Genomic DNA, 18,735 nt, shown 5'->3' on the forward strand with positions numbered 1-18,735 from the left:
GAGTCCATGGAGTATTTTATATTTTGCCCTAAGTTTCAGGAAAATGACAATTTGTTTTTTTTTTTTTTTTTTTTTACACAAAGTTGTCACTAAATAATATATTGCTCACGCATGCCATGGGTATATGTGAAATGACACCCCAAAATACATTCTGCTGCTTCTCCGGAGTACAGGGATACCCCATGTGTGAGACTTTTTGTCAGTCTAGCCGCATACAGGACCCGGAAAACCAATCCGCACCTTCTGGCTTTCTAAGGGCGTAAATTGTTGATCTCACTCCTTACTACCTATCACACTTTTGAAGGCCATGAAATGCCAAAATGGCACAAAACCCCCCCAAATGACCCCATTTTGCAAAGTAGACACTCCAAGCTATTAGATGAGAGGCATGATGAGTCCATGGAATATGTTATATTTTGCCACAAGTTTCAGGAAAATTATTATTTTTTTTTTTTTTTTTACACAAAGTTGTCAGTAAATGATATAATGCTCACACAAGCCATGGGTATATGTGAAATGACACCCCAAAATACATTCTGCTGCTTCTCCTGAGTACAAGGATACCCCATGTGTGAGACTTTTTTGCAGTCTAGCCGCGTACAGGACCCGGAAAACCACTCCCCACCTTCAGGCTTTCTAAGGGCGTAAATTGTTGATCTCACTCCTTACTACCTATCACACTTTTGAAGGCCATGAAATGCCAAAATGGCACAAAACCCCCCCAAATGACCCCATTTTGCAAAGTAGACACTCCAAGCTATTAGATGAGAGGCATGATGAGTCCATGGAATATTTTATATTTTGCCACAAGTTTCAGGAAAATTATTATTTTTTTTTTTTTTTTTTTTTTTTACACAAAGTTGTCAGTAAATGATATAATGCTCACACATGCCATGGGTATATGTGAAATGACACCCCAAAATACATTCTGCTGCTTCTCCTGAGTACAAGGATACCCCATGTGTGAGACTTTTTTGCAGTCTAGCCGCGTACAGGACCCGGAAAACCACTCCCCACCTTCAGGCTTTCTAAGGGCGTAAATTGTTGATCTCACTCCTTACTACCTATCACACTTTTGAAGGCCATGAAACGCCAAGATGGCACAAAACCCCCCAAAATGACCTCATTTTGCAAAGTAGACACTCTAATCTATTTGCTGAGAGGCATGGTGAGTATTTTGCATCTCTCATTTTTTTTGGAAAATGAAGAAAAAACAGGAAAATGCATTTTTTTTCCTCTTTTTTCAAATTCCAAAACTTTGTGACAAAAAGTGAGATCTGCAAAACACCCAACATGCCTCTCTGCAAATAGCTTAGGGTGTCTACTTTCCGAAAAGGGGTCATTTGGAGGGGGGTTGTGCTGTCTTGGCATTTCATGGCCTCCGAAACTGTGATAGGTAGTCAGGAGTGAAATCAACAATTTACGCCCTTGGAAAGCCTGAAAGTGGGGGTTGGCTTTCGAGGACCTGTACTCGGCTAGACTGCAAAAAAGTCTCACACATGTGGTATCCCTGTACTCAGGAGAAGCAGCAGAATGTATTTTGGGGTGTCATTTCACATATACCCATGGCATGTGTGAGCAATATATCATTTAGTGACAACTTTGTGTAAAAAAACAAAAAAAAAAATAATAATAATATATTTCCCGGAACTTGTGGCAAAATATAAAATATTCCATGGACTCACCATGCCTCTCAGCAAATAGCTTGGGGTGTCTACTTTGCAAAATGGGGTCATTTGGGGGGGTTTTGTGCTATGTTGAAATTTCAGGGCCTCCGAAACTGTGATGGGTAGTCAGGAGTGAAATCAACAATTTACGCCATTAGAAAACCTAAAGATGGAGATTCATTTTCGGGGTCCCGTACACAGCTAGGCTCCCAAAAAGTCTCACACATGGGGTATCCCCATACTGAGGAGAAGCGGCAGAATGTATTTTGGGGTGTCATTCCACATATACCCATGTCATGTGTGAGAAATTTATCTTTTAGTGACAACTTTGTGTTAAAAAAAAAAAAAAAAAAAATTGTAATTTTCCCAAAACTTGTGGCAAAATATAAAATATTCCATGGACTCACCATGCCTCTCAGCAAATAGCTTGGGGTGTCTACTTTGCAAAATGGGGTCATTTGGGGGGTTTTGTGCTATCTTGAAATTTCAGGGCCTCCGAAACTGTGATGGGTAGTGAGGAGTAAAATCAGCAATTTACGCCATTAGAAAACCTAAAGATGGAGATTGATTTTCGGGGTCCCGTACACAGCTAGGCTCCCAAAAAGTCTCACATATGTGGTATCCCTGTACTCAGGAGAAGCAGCAGAATATATTTTGGGGTGTAATTACACATATACCCATGGCATGTGTGAGAAATTTATCTTTTAGTGACAACTTTGTGTTAAAAAAAAAAATTTTTTTTTTTTTATTCATTTTTCAAACACCTGTGACAAAAAAATTAAATATTCAATGAGCTCAACTTGCATCTCAGAACATTCCTTAGGATGTCTACTTTCCAAAAAGTGGTAATTTGGGGGGGTCTTGTACTGCCCTGCCATTTTAGCACTTCATGAATTGAGATAGGCAGTCAGAAATTAAAGCTGCGTAAAATTTCAGTATTTACACCATAGTTTGTAGACGCTATAACTTTTGCGCAAACCAATAAAAATACGCTCATTGAATTTTTTTTTGTCAAAGACATGTAGCTAAATATATTTTGGCCAAAAAATATGACATAAATTGAGTATATTGGATATTTTTTAAAAGACAAAGTTGAAAATTTCATTTTTTTGCAAAATTTTCGCTCTTTTTTTATTAATATCGCAAAAAATAAAAAGCGCAGAGGTGATCAAATACCACCAAAAGAAAGCTCTGTTTGTGGGAAAAAAAGGACGTAAATTTTGTTTGGGTACCACATTGAATGACCGCACAATTGTCAGTTAAAGTCGCACAGTGCCGAAGCACAAAAAGTGGTCTGGACGTAAGACAGCAAAATCCTCCGGTTGTAAAGTGGTTAAGGAAAACCGGATTGCATTATCCAGCTGAAAAAATGTACCGATTTAAGATACCTAAAGAAAATCAAATCTGTGCGTGGCCAGATTCTGTACACTGTAACAGAAGCAGGTGAATGCAAAAATGTGCGGAAACACCCAAAAGGACCAAAGGTAGGATCATAGCCAAGAACTCCGACATACAGAACTTTCTGCTGGCAGTCCTTAGAGATAATACAAGCCAGATGATCATCCAGACTTGATTTATAACTAAGTATCACTTTTGGGTGGACCGTTCCTTTCAATCAGCATACAATACAGCGTACAAATGTTGTCCTTTTTCCACTCTAAAAATAGAAAAGGTAGCAAACAAAAAAAAATGTAATTTTTGATTTGTTAACTGTTAGAAAAGTGATTACTTTTCATTTCAACACCACAATAAAAAAAAGTGGACTTGAACATTTCAGTCCAAACAGCACAAATTCCGCAGACTGGAAATAAAGCCAGGAAGACCACAGGAATCTAGCAGCAGCTGATCGTCCAGCATGCATCCCCATATCACAATAAAGCCATCCATCATATCCCTGACACTAAGCATTTTTTTTTTAAATAAAAGTGATTTATACTCAGTACAGTGGAAGGGAGCAGTTTGTATTTCAAAAAAATTACAAAGGAAAACAAAAGTGCTGTGTTATTTGTTTAATAAATGCCTGATGTTATAAATGCAGCACTGACAGTGCAAAGTTTTATCACAAGGCTGAATGGCAGCTGCGTCCATCCAATCAGTGAGCAGCATTTTTCCCCACCTCTGTGAAAATAAACGAAAGTTTCAATAAACTCTCAGTATTTACAACCTGATATTTTTATCAGTGTGTATACACAAGTTAGACATTGGTTTAAATTGTTCTGGTTTACATTATGCAGGGGCGTAACTACAGGGGTTGCAGGGGTTGCAATTGCAACCGGGCCCCATGCTCCAGGGGGCCCGTGTGGCTCCCCTGTACACCTGGATAGGAGGGGCGGCAGGGGCAGCATGTAGAGAAATCACTGTCCTACAATTAAAATACCAAAAAATAAAAACTACTGACACCAGTGGGTGAATTTCGAGGATCGCAAATGTCACACTTGCGACCGGGCCCTGGCATTCCACCACCGTGGGGAGGCCCCAAGAGGGCAGGAAGGGGTCCCACTGCAGAACTTGTGAAAGGGTCCTGCTGTGGGACTGTAATAAAGGGCCCCGCAATGAGAGTAAAGGGCCCCAGGGTGGGAAGAGCCCGAGGCTTGAAGGGAAGGGCCCCAGCCAGGAGTCCAGGGGGCCCTTCATGGTTTCTTGCACCGGGGCCCTGAAGGTTCTAGTTACGCCTCTGTCATTATGGATCCCTTATCCATTTTTGGATGCACCCATGCACAATTTGGGGCCAATGAAGTCAATGGCAGTGAAAGCCTATGCATTATTATTGATAATACACGTAAAAACAAAAAAATGCAAACCAAAAGGTGTAAATATAACATAAGCGTGTAATTGCACTTCTCATACTTAAGTCACCCTTGGGCTTAACCTGAAAATTTTTCATAAATAGTTGTGTGGCCTTGTCAGCGGTAAGTACGGTTACTCTTTAAATCACCAGACTATATTTTTTGGGAAATCTCCTGGTGAAGTATCTGGTGTTAAATTCTTGGCTCAGCACAGCTGCTATGGCCATTATAAGGGGCTCTCTTGCTCCCTGCTGGATTTTTGTAACTTATTTTATGTCATGAGGAATGCATCAAAGGGAGCTTGAGCACAAAAAGATAGGCAAGGGCACCCAGCACTCTCAGATGGACAACAAACATAGTTGGGAAATATGACACTAGGAGCCTTCTGTTGGATGGGTCTCAGACATATTTCAGGCATAAAAAGAAAAAAAGGGGCTGGCTCATCCCATAGGGCTACACCTATAATAGGGTGCTAAACCTGTGACACATGTGGCTCTCTGATGTGGTCCTCGACCTCAAACCTGGGGTTGGCAACCCAGTAATCATGATCTGGGCTTCGGGACCCACCATCCAAGAGCATCAAAGTGCATCGAGCCGGCAGCAGAGAAAGCAGGTAGCCATTCCTCTATAGTGCCTGCCGACTCCTGTCCCAGGTTGAGCAATACCAAGTGCACTATGCCTGGGATCTTTCTAGCAGCCTGGAGAGTGATGCCACCAGAAGCCGGAAGAGGAAAAGTGGTTGGTGTATTAATCAGCGGGTGCAGTGCACTTGTGGGTTTCCTGCGGGTTAGCTGCATTGAGCCATATTATCACAACACCATAGACTTCTATTATATCTTGTGGGTGTGGTGCGCTTTCTAAAAAAGCACCAAAACTCCTGCATTCAGGTGTTTTGGTGCACTTTCAGAAAGTGCACCGCACCATTAAGATATAATAGAAGTCTATGGCAAAGCACAGCTAACCCGCAGGAAAGCCGCAGGTGCATCAGTGTGAAAGCAGTCTAATAGGGGGCTCAGGACAGTAAGGGCTTGTTTACATTTGCGTTTTGGGGGGGTGGTAAGGCTGTATTTTTACCACACAGCCCCAATCACAAGTGTGGTTTTAGGGGTTATAATAGCAACCCCACCCCATGCAGCCTTCCTGTCACCTTCTGCTTTACACTTGGACAGGAGGGGCAGCAGGGGCAGGAGGGGCAGCAGGGGCGGCATATACAGGAACCAATTCTCTCCATTTTTATCCTGCAAATGCTGAAAGCCAGCTTCTCCTTTTCTCCCTTCCACCGACATTCAGTGGCTGCAGGAGGAAAATGTTAATTAAGCTATTCCAAATAAAAAAAATTGAAATTCTGAACCATTTCATTTCATTGTGGCCCACAAACACTTACTACATAGTTTAAGTGGCCCCTACTCTACAAAGGGTAGAGCCCCACTGACCTATAACATATACAATATATCATGTTGGGTGTACTGACCCTCTAAGAGGAACCCTGCTCTAGTAATTGCACATTATTAAAGAAATCTTGGAAATGGCAAATATATGTTCAACAAATTGAAACTTACAGACAGATTGGTGGTAGATGAGAGTGGGTATTGGCAAAGTACAAGTTTGCTTTAAGCAGTGGGAAGGGAACTAAAGCACTGTGCTTTACATTGTAGAAAAACTATGAAAATAATATAAATAAAAGAAGCAACCTACCTTTCAAAAAGCATAAACCATTTTTCTTTCTCCTCTGGAGTACTGCAAGAGAACCAGAGAAAACCGTACATATTAAACAAAAACAGTTCTACATTCAGGGAATATATTACATTAAAGCCTAACTCCATGAAAACAGCTAACTACTCAGCCAAGGCACATATTTCTAAACTATTCTACCTGCCAAACAAATCTCTAACTCTCTTCAGCCAGTCTTGTGATTCAGAAACCACAGCCAGGTCAGTGACTTCAGTAAAATGAAACCATATACTAACTAGTAGCGATGGGATACCGAATTTAACACATGAACTCTCTTTTTACTATAAACAGCAATGAAGCCCAAGATTATACGTGAACAATAGCAGACAGTACCAGTAGGGGGTAAAATGTGGGTGTAATCTGTAATTGCAGCTTTAGTTTATTTCAAGAGGTCAATGGGCTGCTATACAAAAGCAAATAAAACAAGAAACAAAATATTACTTTTACTAATGCGTTTTATAAAAAGGTAAACCATAGGCAAATGAAACAGGATAGACAGACAGACAGTCAGACAGACAGTCAGACAGACAGACAGACAGACAGACAGACAGACAGACAGACAGACAGACAGACAGACAGACAGACAGACAGACAGACAGACAGACAGACAGACAGATAGATAGATAGATAGATAGATAGATAGATAGATAGATAGATAGATAGATAGATAGATAGATAGATAGATAGATAGAAAGGAACATGTGATGCCCATTAGAATCGTTCAATTAGTCAACTGGAAATTTGTATTACATCTGGTGGACATGTCCCCAGGCTCAACATTACTGGGCAGACATCTTTTTGCTCCTTGATACCCTGATGGGCACAGGATTTCTTGCAGAGTTAAGGACTCCCTCCTCTGTGCCAGGCCACATGATCTTTTCAAGGCTAAATTCAAACTTATGATTCATGTTCTTACTGCTGCTAAGCAGACAATCAACAAAGCATGAAAGATTTCCACTCTTTATGTAGCCAAACTCAGGTCTAGAATCACACGGATCATCTTCATAAAACAATGGAGGCCAGGCTGACACAATGGAGAAATACTCACCTACCTGGTACTCCTGGTTCACACATTTTCTTCCCTCAGTGATTAATGTGGGCCTCCAGGGCCTTTAGGGGCAGTCTGATTGTGGCCCCATCTACCAATTACCTGTCTCTTACCCTTCCCTTAGGTACCTATTGTGTAGCCCTATACCTCCGCAATGGAACCTTGTTAGTTTTATCTGGGGGGATCCCTAACATACCAAACCATTACTTTTTTCATTCTGCTTAGTTCTATACCTCGTAACACCAAAAATATGTACCTTTATGTTCCCATGACCTGCCCCCTGGTGGGCCAGATTTTTTAACCCTGAATGTCATGTTTGTAATGGAAAGCAAATCAAAACATAATAAAAACTACTCAACCAAAAAAAGGTACATGCCCTGTCTGTTTGGGAAACCCTTTAGGCACCACCCTATTAGTCAGAAACTAAAGCAAATTTTTTAGTCGTTTAGCTGAGCAGATGTTTTTTTTTTTTTTTTTTTTTTTAAGTATTGCCTTGCTGTGCAAAGTTCTTCTGCTCTGAATCTGTCTGTTCCTGGGTGTCCCTGTCTCGTGCATGGCCTGATACAGTATATATACTGTATAGTACATACATATGTATATATCTATATATATACTGTATTACACTGCTAATTGGAATCCTGGTTCAGCACTGCTGAAGCACACTCAGAAACCACAGAATAACTGGAAGGAGATCAGTGCTCTCTATGCTGTTATTTAAGGAAACAATGTACCCCTGCCAGTTTTCCAGCAACAAGAACAGACTCTAGATAAACATTTGGATTTTGTCACATATGTTCCCTAAGCAGGTGTACTCTGCAATCAATCTCCAAATGAAACTGCAAATGAAACCTATTGGTAGAACTATATTATGTTATGTCAGTGAATTGTGTATGGTGCTTAAATAGACTCTGTAGTAGACATCTGTTTAATCTTTGATGTGGTGCTTTCAGTATTGTAAGAGGGGAAACTTCACTTCTGAGTGTTTCAATGTCAGGCCTGTAAACTTTAGAAGGAACCCTAATGGGTTCAAAGCAACCTCAGAGGTTCAAAATAAATGCTGATTAAAGGTCCCTGCAAAAGAAGACACAGTGGCAGGGGCGTAACTACAGGGGTTGAAATCGCAACCGGGCCCCATGCTCCAGGGGGCCCATGCAGCTCCCCTGTACACCTGGATAGGAGGGGCGGCAGGGGCAGCATGTAGAGGAATCACTGTCCTCCTTTTTCCTCCTGTAGCTGCAGGAGGAAAATGGAGGAGATTGGTTACTCTGTATGCTGCCCCACCACTCCTCCTATCCACTACACTTGTGTTCTGCTGTCTTTGGGCCCCTGTGTGCTTCCCTGGTCCCCCGCCCCTACTGTGCTGCCCCCCCCACCCCCCCCACTGTGCTCCCTCCCCTCTCCTGCTGGCTGCTGAAGGGGATGGTTCACAATAGATAACCAGGAAGGGGTCGGTAAATATGTCATCTACCAGCTCCTTCCTTTTCTGAATGGACAGAGTCATAGTCAGTGACATTGTAAAAAAATTAAAAAAAATGATAAAAAATAATACAATTAAAATACCAAAAAATAAAAACTACTGACACCAGTGGGTGAACTTCCAGGATTGCAAAGGTCAAATCTGCAACCGGGGCCCTGGCATTCCACCACCATTGGGAGGCCCCAAGATGGCAGGAAGGGGGCCCAGTGCAGAACTTGTGAAAGGGCCCCGAAATGAGAGTAAAGGGCCCCAGGATCAGTGGGAAGAGCCCCAGGCTTGAAGGGAAGGGCCCCGGCCAGGGGTCCGGGGGGCCCTTCATGGTTTCTTGCACCAGGGCCCTGAAGGTTCTAGTTACGCCTCTGCACAGTGGGGTTGATTTATTAAATCTGGAGAGTGCAAAATCTGATACAGTTCTGCATAAAAGCCAATCAGCTTCCAGTTTTTTTGGTCAAAGCATAATTGAACAAGCTGAAATTAGAAGCTGATTGGCTACCATGCACAGCTGCATCAGGTTTTGCACTATCCAATTTTAGTTAATGAACCCCACCATATTTATTTTCCCAGCAAACCATGTATCCAACCTTCCCTGCATTCCAGTACTGCAGGCTATTGGGCATTTGAGACGCCTGGAAGTGTCGGATGTCTGTGTCCCCCGCCACATGCTATGGCTCCTTTCTCCAGTCACTATGTCAATGCTGAGAACTGTATTGAGGTAAGGATTGGAGGCCAAATATACTTTTGAAGGCTGCAGAGCATAATGTTTCTTCTACAGCTGGGCATTTAAAGTGGTTGGAAACCTCAGGCATGAAATATGTACAAAGCATATCCCTCTATAGTGTGTACTTGTTTTAAATAAAAGCACTAACTGTTCCTTCCTCCTCTATCAGCATGAATCACTTCTGACAAGTTTTCCTGACACCAAGAGAAAAATGGTGACAGGGGAGGGATCTCTAGCTGATTGACAGCCTCAGCTCCAGGGGAGGACTGGCAAGGGGGGCAGGGTGGAAATTGCCCCCCGGGCCACTCTGAAAAGTGGTAAAAACTAGTAAAAATGCCGCACTCAGGGCTGGATTAATGTAGGGGCCAGACACTGTATACAGCTGTCAGTCCAAAACCAGGTGGGCATAGTTGGTGAGCTGATTCCATGGTTCAATAGGCCACTTGACTGGACTTGCCCCCCAGGCCTAAGGCTGCCAGCCCTCCCCTGCTCAGCTCTGTTCCTGTGTGCGGTGTGAAGGGAAGTGTGGCCTTTCCGTTCAATCGGCTCTCAGAGCTCTCCTCACTGAGTTCTGCAGAGTGTAACTTCAGCTCTCCGTCCCCTTTTTTCTAAAAGCTCAGACAAGCTTTATGAATTCTGGACTTTGAATGGATTTAGAATACTGCCGATAAACAGGTATAACTTATGCAGGATGATTTGTTTCATCTCTGTGTATCCCCTGAGGCCAGGCACTTCACTGGGTATATGCAAAGGTCTACAAACACAAGCTAAATCTATTTTAAATATGACAGGGCCACTTAAGTATTAATCTGAATGATTTTATAGTCCATAAATATATATCCTTGCACATGCTTACTTCTGCAAAATGTATATTTGCCCACTTATTTATTTTTAACCTATTTTGTCTGAGTCTGACAAATTAAAGATCAGGGCTCATAGATCACCTGGCGTCCGACAGTTGGTGCCTTGTTTACTGGCCAAGCGAACTCAATCTTGTAGCTACTTATATCAGTGAAAAATAGTAATCCCCGGTATTTGTTTACATTCCTTCTTACCGGAGGTTTCTGCTATCTGCCAATTTTGTTTGCTGCATCTCTGATGCCCATCTGGCTTTGTGCTCATCTGTTCCAGGTCAGAGCAGTTTTGCAGAAATTTGGATATTTTCCCTCACCTCCTTTAGACTGGTTTCACACAGGCTTTCTGATCAGGTCCGCCTCTCAGTTTTTCCTCCAGTTTCTTCTATGGAACGGCACATGTCAGTGGACACATGTCCACTGACACCCACGGCCATTTAATCTGATCCTGTCCGCCAAAAACAGGCAGCCCATTTCCATCCAATTTCCCCTTTGAGTAGAGTGGGGCTGAGTCCACGTCCTCTTTGCATGGCACAGTGGACACAGACCTGTCATCCGCCTGCCCAGCGGGGAGATCTCCTGCTAAGCAGGGGGATGCAAACTACTGACATTCCTGTGTGAAGCCAGCCTTAATGTCTCATTCACACTGGACGTTATAAAAATGCCAGCAGCGTTAGCTGTAGAAAGCTGTAGCTGTAGAATGAGTTTTGCAGTGTTTTTGTTTTAGCGTTTTTCAGCGTTTGCTTTTTTTAGCAAAGCTATACTCCCACTAAAGCTTATGGCTCAAAACGCTCATAAACACAGAATAGCCACGTTTTGTTTTTTTTTAGCTTTTTTCAGAGTTAGAGTGTTTTTACTGCTGAAAAACCCCTCCTAAAACCCACTAGTTCTGAGGGGGTTTTCCAGCCAGAAAATGCCCCTGCCAAAAACTGCTGATAACAGCCTATGTGTGCATAGAATAACATGCTGGGGAGTTTACTGGCTGCAAAAAAAAAACAACACCTGAAGCCAAAAACAGCAGAAGCAAAAATGTCCAGTGTGCATGAGGCCTAAAGGAAAGTCCACCTTTAGGAACATGTTACGTATTCCTGTGGGGCACGGTGGTAGTTCATTGACTCTTACTGTCAGTGTATATGCTTGCCTATATAGGATGTATGGGCACACAGATACACTGGCACATCTGCAGGAGACCTGCATGGCACCAGCGATCTGCTGATCCCTGGTGTAATGCTTTACAGGCTCCAATAATAAATAAATAAGTGCGCATTTGTTTTTACCTGCAAAGTGAACTTATCCTTTAATTATGTTTTCATAAGAAAGTGAAGGAAAATCTCTCCAACAGAGAGAAGGACTGGAACCTCTGTTACATTTTGATTGCTAAAGGGTTATTTACTAAAAGTGAAGAGTGCATATTCTGGTGCAGCTGTGCATGGTGAAAAGTGGGTGAAATTGGGTCCCAGCGGTGAAATTGGTTCCCAGCTCGTATGGCCCATGCCAACCCAACCTCTAGTGACCGTTGTTTTTGGGGGTGTGGCCATGGTGGGGATGTTTTGTACACCTGGTGGACATGTCCACAACTGGTAGGCTTTTGGTCTCGAGTGCTTGGTCTACTGTATTCCTTGCTCCACCTGTACATCCGAAAGGAGACTATATTTGCCTTGCTGCACTGCCCCATTTTGCTCATCAACAAAAATTGACATCCTATCTGTTCATAGCAGCCAAGAGGACAATTGCCCAGGCCTGGAAGAAACCTACAATTCTCTTTCAGGGAGTGAGAAACTGTGGGAGACCGTTGGATGGCTATGATGCCTAATGAGCAAATGTCTAGTATTCTTAAGGACATGCATGTCAAGTTCTTGAAAATTTGGGAACCATGGTTGGCATATGCCTTTCCTGATCTCCCCCTGACAAGCATGGGTCGGCTCTAACTGGTGTCTCCAACCATTCCGAGTCCCTACTCTTCCCCTCTCCCTCTTACCTTGCCCTTGTCCTATTTTCTTGTTTCCACCCTCTGTCTTTTTTCTCTTGATGGGTTTCTAAGCCCTATTTAGTCTCTTGTGCACAGGCCTAATCACAATGTGGTTTGCTAGCTTATATGTCCTGGCTGATTATGCTAACCATGGGAACTTCCCAGAAATGTATGCATGTTACATTTAGGTTTAATGTTATTGTCTGTGGAGGAAGTTTCTCCTCCTTTGTCCAAGCTGTGTATGTTTGTTTTTCCTTATGTCGCCAGTCATAGCACCTGCATGGGCTTTTTGTGCTAGGTGCCTTTTTGTGTTACGGTGTTTTATTGATATAACTGAATAAAAATGATTGAACCAGCAATTAAAGTAAAGGCCCACGTGTAGTTGGCCTAAGACAGTGGTAAGATGCCTCTTGTGTTTACTTTGTGGAAAGGTCTTGTTGTCCTAGGCACAGCTATCTGAACAAAATGTGTTGCATTTAGGGAGGGCCTTGTCTGTATTATTATTATAATTATTTGTATTATAAATGATCAGCTCCTAGAAATAAAAATTTTTTTTCTCTCCTGCAAATTCAAGTCCAGCATTTGTATGACCTCTGGATCACAGTTCCTCATTACGGAACAAGTCGAAGGCTTTAATCACACTCAGCCCTTTGGATGAACTCTCAGTCATAAAACCTTGATCTACATAGCATATGTGGCTATTTTACTACAGGGTATTTTAGGAGAATCTAAGCAGAGATGAAAATGCAATCAAGGCATTGAATAAGACACATTGAATAGAGGTCCAGTCATCATCGCTCCTAATATTTATCCACATTACTGGCAATTCTTCATCAGGATCAGTTACCCCTCCAACCCATTCCATCTTCATCCACCAAGTGTTGCTCAATGCTCACATTCCACCTAGGCCTTTCTTCTCATTATATCTGCTGCTGTTAGGAAAGACAGTGGGAAATGGGGAATGTTCAAATTTTCCTTGCTGCCTTACAGAAATTAAAGTGTCTGCAAACATTAGGGATTGCTGTCCCAATCAGGGAATGTATGTATCTACATTGGCATAGCCTGACCATGACACACAACCCCTTTGCATGTCCTGACTAAGGTAATTCGGCCTGAATGAAACTATTTTGGGAGATCACAAATGTTTTTCTCTAAAAGAGGTTGGAGTTAGGATATGCATGCTCCCACTTCCTTCGCTGAAAAAAAAAAACACATTCATACTAAAATAAGGAAAAATTAGAGGATAAGGCTGATAAAAATATACATTTTTTAAAACTTTTTTTAAAAAGTATACTAAGGTCAAACTAGAAAATCACATCATTGAAGTGGGCTGACCATACCGCTAAGGCTGTCTGCAGAACCTCTGGATAGACACATCCTGTGGTAGGGTGACTATGCTCTTCTTTCTGTCATAAAATCACTGCTGTATTGTGTCCCTTGCTCTGTAGCTGCTTAGATGTTGGCACTGGTCATAGCCCTATAAGTGAACAGTAATGCCTAGCCCACCCATAGCCCTTTATATTGACAGCACATTGCTTTCTTTTAAGACACTTAATATGCCAGTATGTCTTAAAAAAGGCTGTTTATCACTTTTAGAGGAAAAAGTAGAGGCTTTGGATGGACTTTAATAAAGACTAGTCATGTCAATGTCCAAATAACACACACAAAAAAAGTAACACAGTATGTAACAGGACCTAATCTCTTACACGCAATGTCTAAAGTATGTGTAAAGCTAAAATTATTTTTAGCATTGGACAGTGTAGAAATATTTAGACCCTAACATAAGTTGTGGCCAGATTTTGGACATTTATATGTTTACATATTCCTAATAAGTAATAAATTAACTTTCAAACAAGCCCTTACCAACCTAGCTGCAGGTACAGTGATATAAATCACCCTCAGAACTGCTTTCACTTTCAGCAGCTAAACCCTGCTCCCTCTAAGCAGTGATGTGGCAGCCTTTCTATCTCTACCTCTAACACATAGCACACATATGTCAAACACAAGGCCTGTGGGCCAAATCGGGCCAGCCGGGCCTTGTCATGTGGCCCTCCTACCCAGTTTTACAGCCGAATCATGACAGAACTTCATTCCGCCACCTCTGTCTCTCAACTTCAGCTCCTGCTCCCCACTGTCACGTGTAAACACAGAAGCCTTCTGTATTTACAAGAGACAGCTTTGCTTTCAGTGGCTTCCAAATGTAACAGATCCCTCATGGAGGGGCACAGCTGGGAATCTGAGATCGAGAATGATCTCCCTGCAAGGCGAGGTATAGCAAAGCCAAATACATGGGTAGTAGACAGAGCTGACTATATAGACAGAGTAGAGATGCAAGGAAGCTTGGGGGCTGGGTTTGTATTGCACACTGTGCATAACACACTCCTAAACTCTGCACTCTGTGCATAGCGCACTCCTAAAACCCTGACTCTGTACAAAGCACACATCTAAACTCTGCACACTGTGCATAGTGCACCCCTAAACTCTGCACTCTGTGCATAGCGCACCACTAAGCCCCTGACTCTGTACAAAGCACACATCTAAACTCTGCACTCTGTGCATAGTGCACCCCTAAACTCTGCACTCTGTGCATAGCGCACCCCTAAACCCCTGACTCTGTACAAAGCACACATCTAAACTCTGCACTCTGTACATAGTGCACCCCTAAACTCTGCACTCTGTGAATAGAGCACCCCTAAACTCTGCACTCTGTGCATAGCGCACCCCTAAACTCTGCACTCTGTGCATAGCGCACCCCTAAACCCCTGACTCTGTACAAAGCACACATCTAAACTCTGCACTCTGTGCATATTGCACCCCTAAACTCTGCACTCTGTGCATAGCGCACCCCTAAACCCCTGACTCTGTACAAAGCACACATCTAAACTCTGCACTCTGTACATAGTGCACCCCTGTTTGTAGCGCTCTCCTGAACTCAGCACTCCTAAATAATAAAAGAGTAGATACATAGTCTTAAAGATACAACCAGCCTTTTGAGGGAAACCATACTGCTGATGCGGCCCGTGATGAAATTAAGTTTGACACCCCTGACAAGCAGGAGCAATGGAAGGGGGGGGGGGCAGGGTGCTAAAACCAGACCTGAAGGGTTTCATTGCTTCTTCGTCAGGCATGTGATCACATGCCTGACGAAGGGGTCCTGTGCGGCTCCGAAGCATTGCACCATTTTTTGATGTGATCGTAACTTCAATAAATTTTGGACTGCTTTTGCAAGAGCCTTGGTGTGCTGGCGAATATGTATTTACTTGTATCTAATCCAGTTGCCAACTGGTGATCGCTTCAGCACCCAACACATAAGAGCCTACAAACCAGGAAGGTGTGCGATAGGAATATGTACTACAGGGTTTCATTGCTTCTCTTTTGACTTTGACTTTTGAGGATAAATTGCTCCACAGGGCCTGCAGCTACAGCGATCAGTGGGGCCCTGCTTTAGGCTGGGTAAACCCTGTCACATTGCAATATTGCACCCCCAAAGTCTACATACCTGTACTGCAGGGTATCACAACACATGGCAAAGTACTCCTTTGCTTTGGGTTCCCCAAAAAAAGAGTTTATTGAGGTTTTAAACATGCTGGGATGCGTTGGTATCTCATTTAAAATAAATAGACTGCCTTAATGCAACACACTTAAATGAGTAATGTAATGCAAGGTAGCGCACCAGTCTTAAAGCGTATATACTGTACAGAACTTGTAAATACTTAAATGTCCATAGTTGATCCACAGGTTCACTTAAGCTTCCACCATCATCAGCTTAGGCAAGGATCACAATTTCAGTCATTATCAGATTCTCTCTATAGAGAACATATTTGTCTACAATAACTCCAGGGCAAGGATCAAAACCAATTTTACATTGAAAACCAGAGGCATGTAATGCACAGAATGTGAAAAACATTTTTGTCTATGAGTGTGTTCCCTTGTGTGTAAAAGATAGTTATAACGCCCCAGCTCCCTTTATGGTGGAGACATAAAAGTTATTATAATTAATAATAATAGAATTTACAAAACAAAGCTGGGATCTCTTTGAACAGCACAGCAGCCAGTGATTCATTTACCAAGTACTCATTTTCATTGCAGCTCATCCAACTTGCAGCTGCAGCCAAAATATTGTTTATCAGGGGAATATTAACACGCAAATGTCTCTAAAATTTACACAAATGAATTCTTCAAATATCCAATTGCTTACACTTCATTAAACAGTCGTAAATTTTTCTAAGGTACAGAAAAATGAATCCAGTAATTTATTTCAGACAGTTACAATTGTATATCACATTCCTGATTGTATGCACCAAAGATATTTATTTAAAGAGAATTCAAATAACTGTTTCCATTGGGGTATGGGTAAGGAAAGAGTCCTTTTAAAGGAAACTTTTTGTTAAAAAATGAATATATCACGTGTAACACAAAGCCATTTTTCTCATTAAAAACAACCTGTCAAGGCTGGGCTTCACTATAGTCATATGAGCAGTCTTGTTTACATTCCTTCAGTAACTTTACAAGTCTTCATAGATACATCCCTAACCCGTCACAGTATGCAGCTTCAGCATATAGCCTAATATTTAAAATAAAAAAGATCATTACCTTTTTATTATTAAAGCTGAGCTCCGGTCCTACCTTCAGCCACATTTTTACCATCATATATCCCCATTCCAGCCTTAAAGTAGTTCTAAAGGCAGAAGGTTTTTTTTATCCTAATGTATTCTTTCATTTAAGATAAAAAAACCTATGTGCAGCAGCCCCTCTAATACTTACCTGAGCCCCATCTCGATCCAGCGATGTTGCACGAAAGCTTCAGCTGCCCAGGACTCTCCCTCCTGATTGGCTGAGACAAAATCAGAATCAGTGAGCCAATAAGGAGAGAGTGGGTAGAGCCATATTGCGGCTTCGTGTCTGAATGGACACACAGAGCAGCGGCTCAGGGGCCCCCATAGCAAGGCGCTTGCTGTGGGGGCACATGGCAGGAGGGAGGGGCCAGGAGCGCTGGTGTGGGACCCGGAGAAGAGGTCGATCATTGCTGCTCTGTGCAAAACCATAGTATAACCTGTTTGTTATTTTTAAAGAAAAAAAAAAAAAGACTTTAGTATCACTTTCAGATCCATACACAATGGGTTGCAGAAAAAGCAGCATAAGGGTCCTTTCACACGGCCGCTTCGCTGCTTTAGTCCGCTGCAGGACTTTTTTTTTTTTTTTCCCATCCGTTTGCGGATGATATGCGGACATACAGTAATGTAAGTATATGGCATTGCGGATGACACCGCTGACATCCGATTTTCCTTCCTTTCCGTTTTTTGAACGGAGGAAAAATAGGGTTCTGTTCCGTTCCAAAAAACGGAACAGAACTGAAAGGAGGAAAATCGGATGTCAGCGGATGGTATTCCGCTGACATCCGCAGTGCCATTCACTTACATTATGTCCGCAAATCATCCGCAAAAAAATAGGATGATTTGCGGACACACGGAGCGGCCGTGTGAAAGTACCCTAAGGGTCCTTTCACACGAATGATCTGATCAGATCCGCCTGTCAGTTTTTCATGCTTCATGCATTCCTATGGGGCAGCGGATGTCAGCGGTGACATCTCCACTGACACCTGCTGCTATTCGCTTCCGATCCTATCCGTGAAATCCGGATGGATGAAAACCCTATTTTCCATCCGTCCAGCGGATCGGATCGGATGGGATCAGATGAGAATGGACAGGCGGTCCGTTCTCATCCGCTTCCCCCATAGAGGACAGCGGGGATCTGACAGCTCCATCTCCGCACACAGAGTGGAGACGGAGCTGTCATCTGCCTGCTCAGCAGGGATCGATCCCCCCGCTGAGCAGAACGGCTCCGTCAGCAGATGTGGGCCGCGTGAAAGGACCCTAAAAATGCTCATAGTGGCTCATATTGCACAAGAATTTATGCAAGTTTATGGGCATTTGCTTTTATAAGTGATTTTTTTCCCAAAACATTCCCCTCTGCTCACTTCCACTGTAATCAATGTACACTTGCACTTTGAACGCTCCTAAACGTAGCGTTTAGGAGCATTTATGCGCATTAAGCATTTTTTCTGCTCAATAGCTCCTCTCAAAAACGCACTTTTTATGGGTTTTTTCATTTTTAGGCCTGAAAATGCTCCTCTGCAAATATCATCATCTGGCCGTTAGAGTGATACAACATCATTTATAAGAATAATAGCAGCTATTCTCCAGAGCTTCAGAGCTACCTTCTGACATGTATTGAATTCCTGTTGACACATCATTTTTTTTCCGTTTTGATGATTCTTTTTATTTACAGTTGTGCGATGCCTCCATGGGAGCCAACTTTTCCTCATCATTAGCAAATGTATTTATGGGGTGGTGGGAGGAGTGTTTTATCTTTTCACATAATAACCCCTTTTTGTTAATTTTTTGGCATGTTAGCTTTATTGACGATCTGGTGATCATTTAGTATACCCAGGGGAATCGCTTTTGATCTTTTGATCTCACCAACCC

The 18,735-nt window shown here is 42.5% G+C and overlaps 1 protein-coding gene across 1 annotated transcript in view; it reads right to left on the reverse strand.

The window, feature by feature from the left end:
• ARHGAP20 (Rho GTPase activating protein 20) overlaps positions 1-18,735 on the reverse strand; it is a 211,706-nt gene that overhangs the window by 83,680 nt on the left and 109,291 nt on the right. The window contains exon 5 of the mRNA XM_082244937.1: positions 6,149-6,190. Within this exon, the coding sequence (XP_082101063.1) occupies positions 6,149-6,190 (42 nt within the window). The remainder of the gene's footprint in view (positions 1-6,148; positions 6,191-18,735) is intronic.

The sequence above is a fragment of the Pelophylax lessonae genome (assembly GCF_965119305.1).
Source record: "Pelophylax lessonae genome assembly, chromosome: 2".
NCBI lineage: Eukaryota > Metazoa > Chordata > Amphibia > Anura > Ranidae > Pelophylax > Pelophylax lessonae.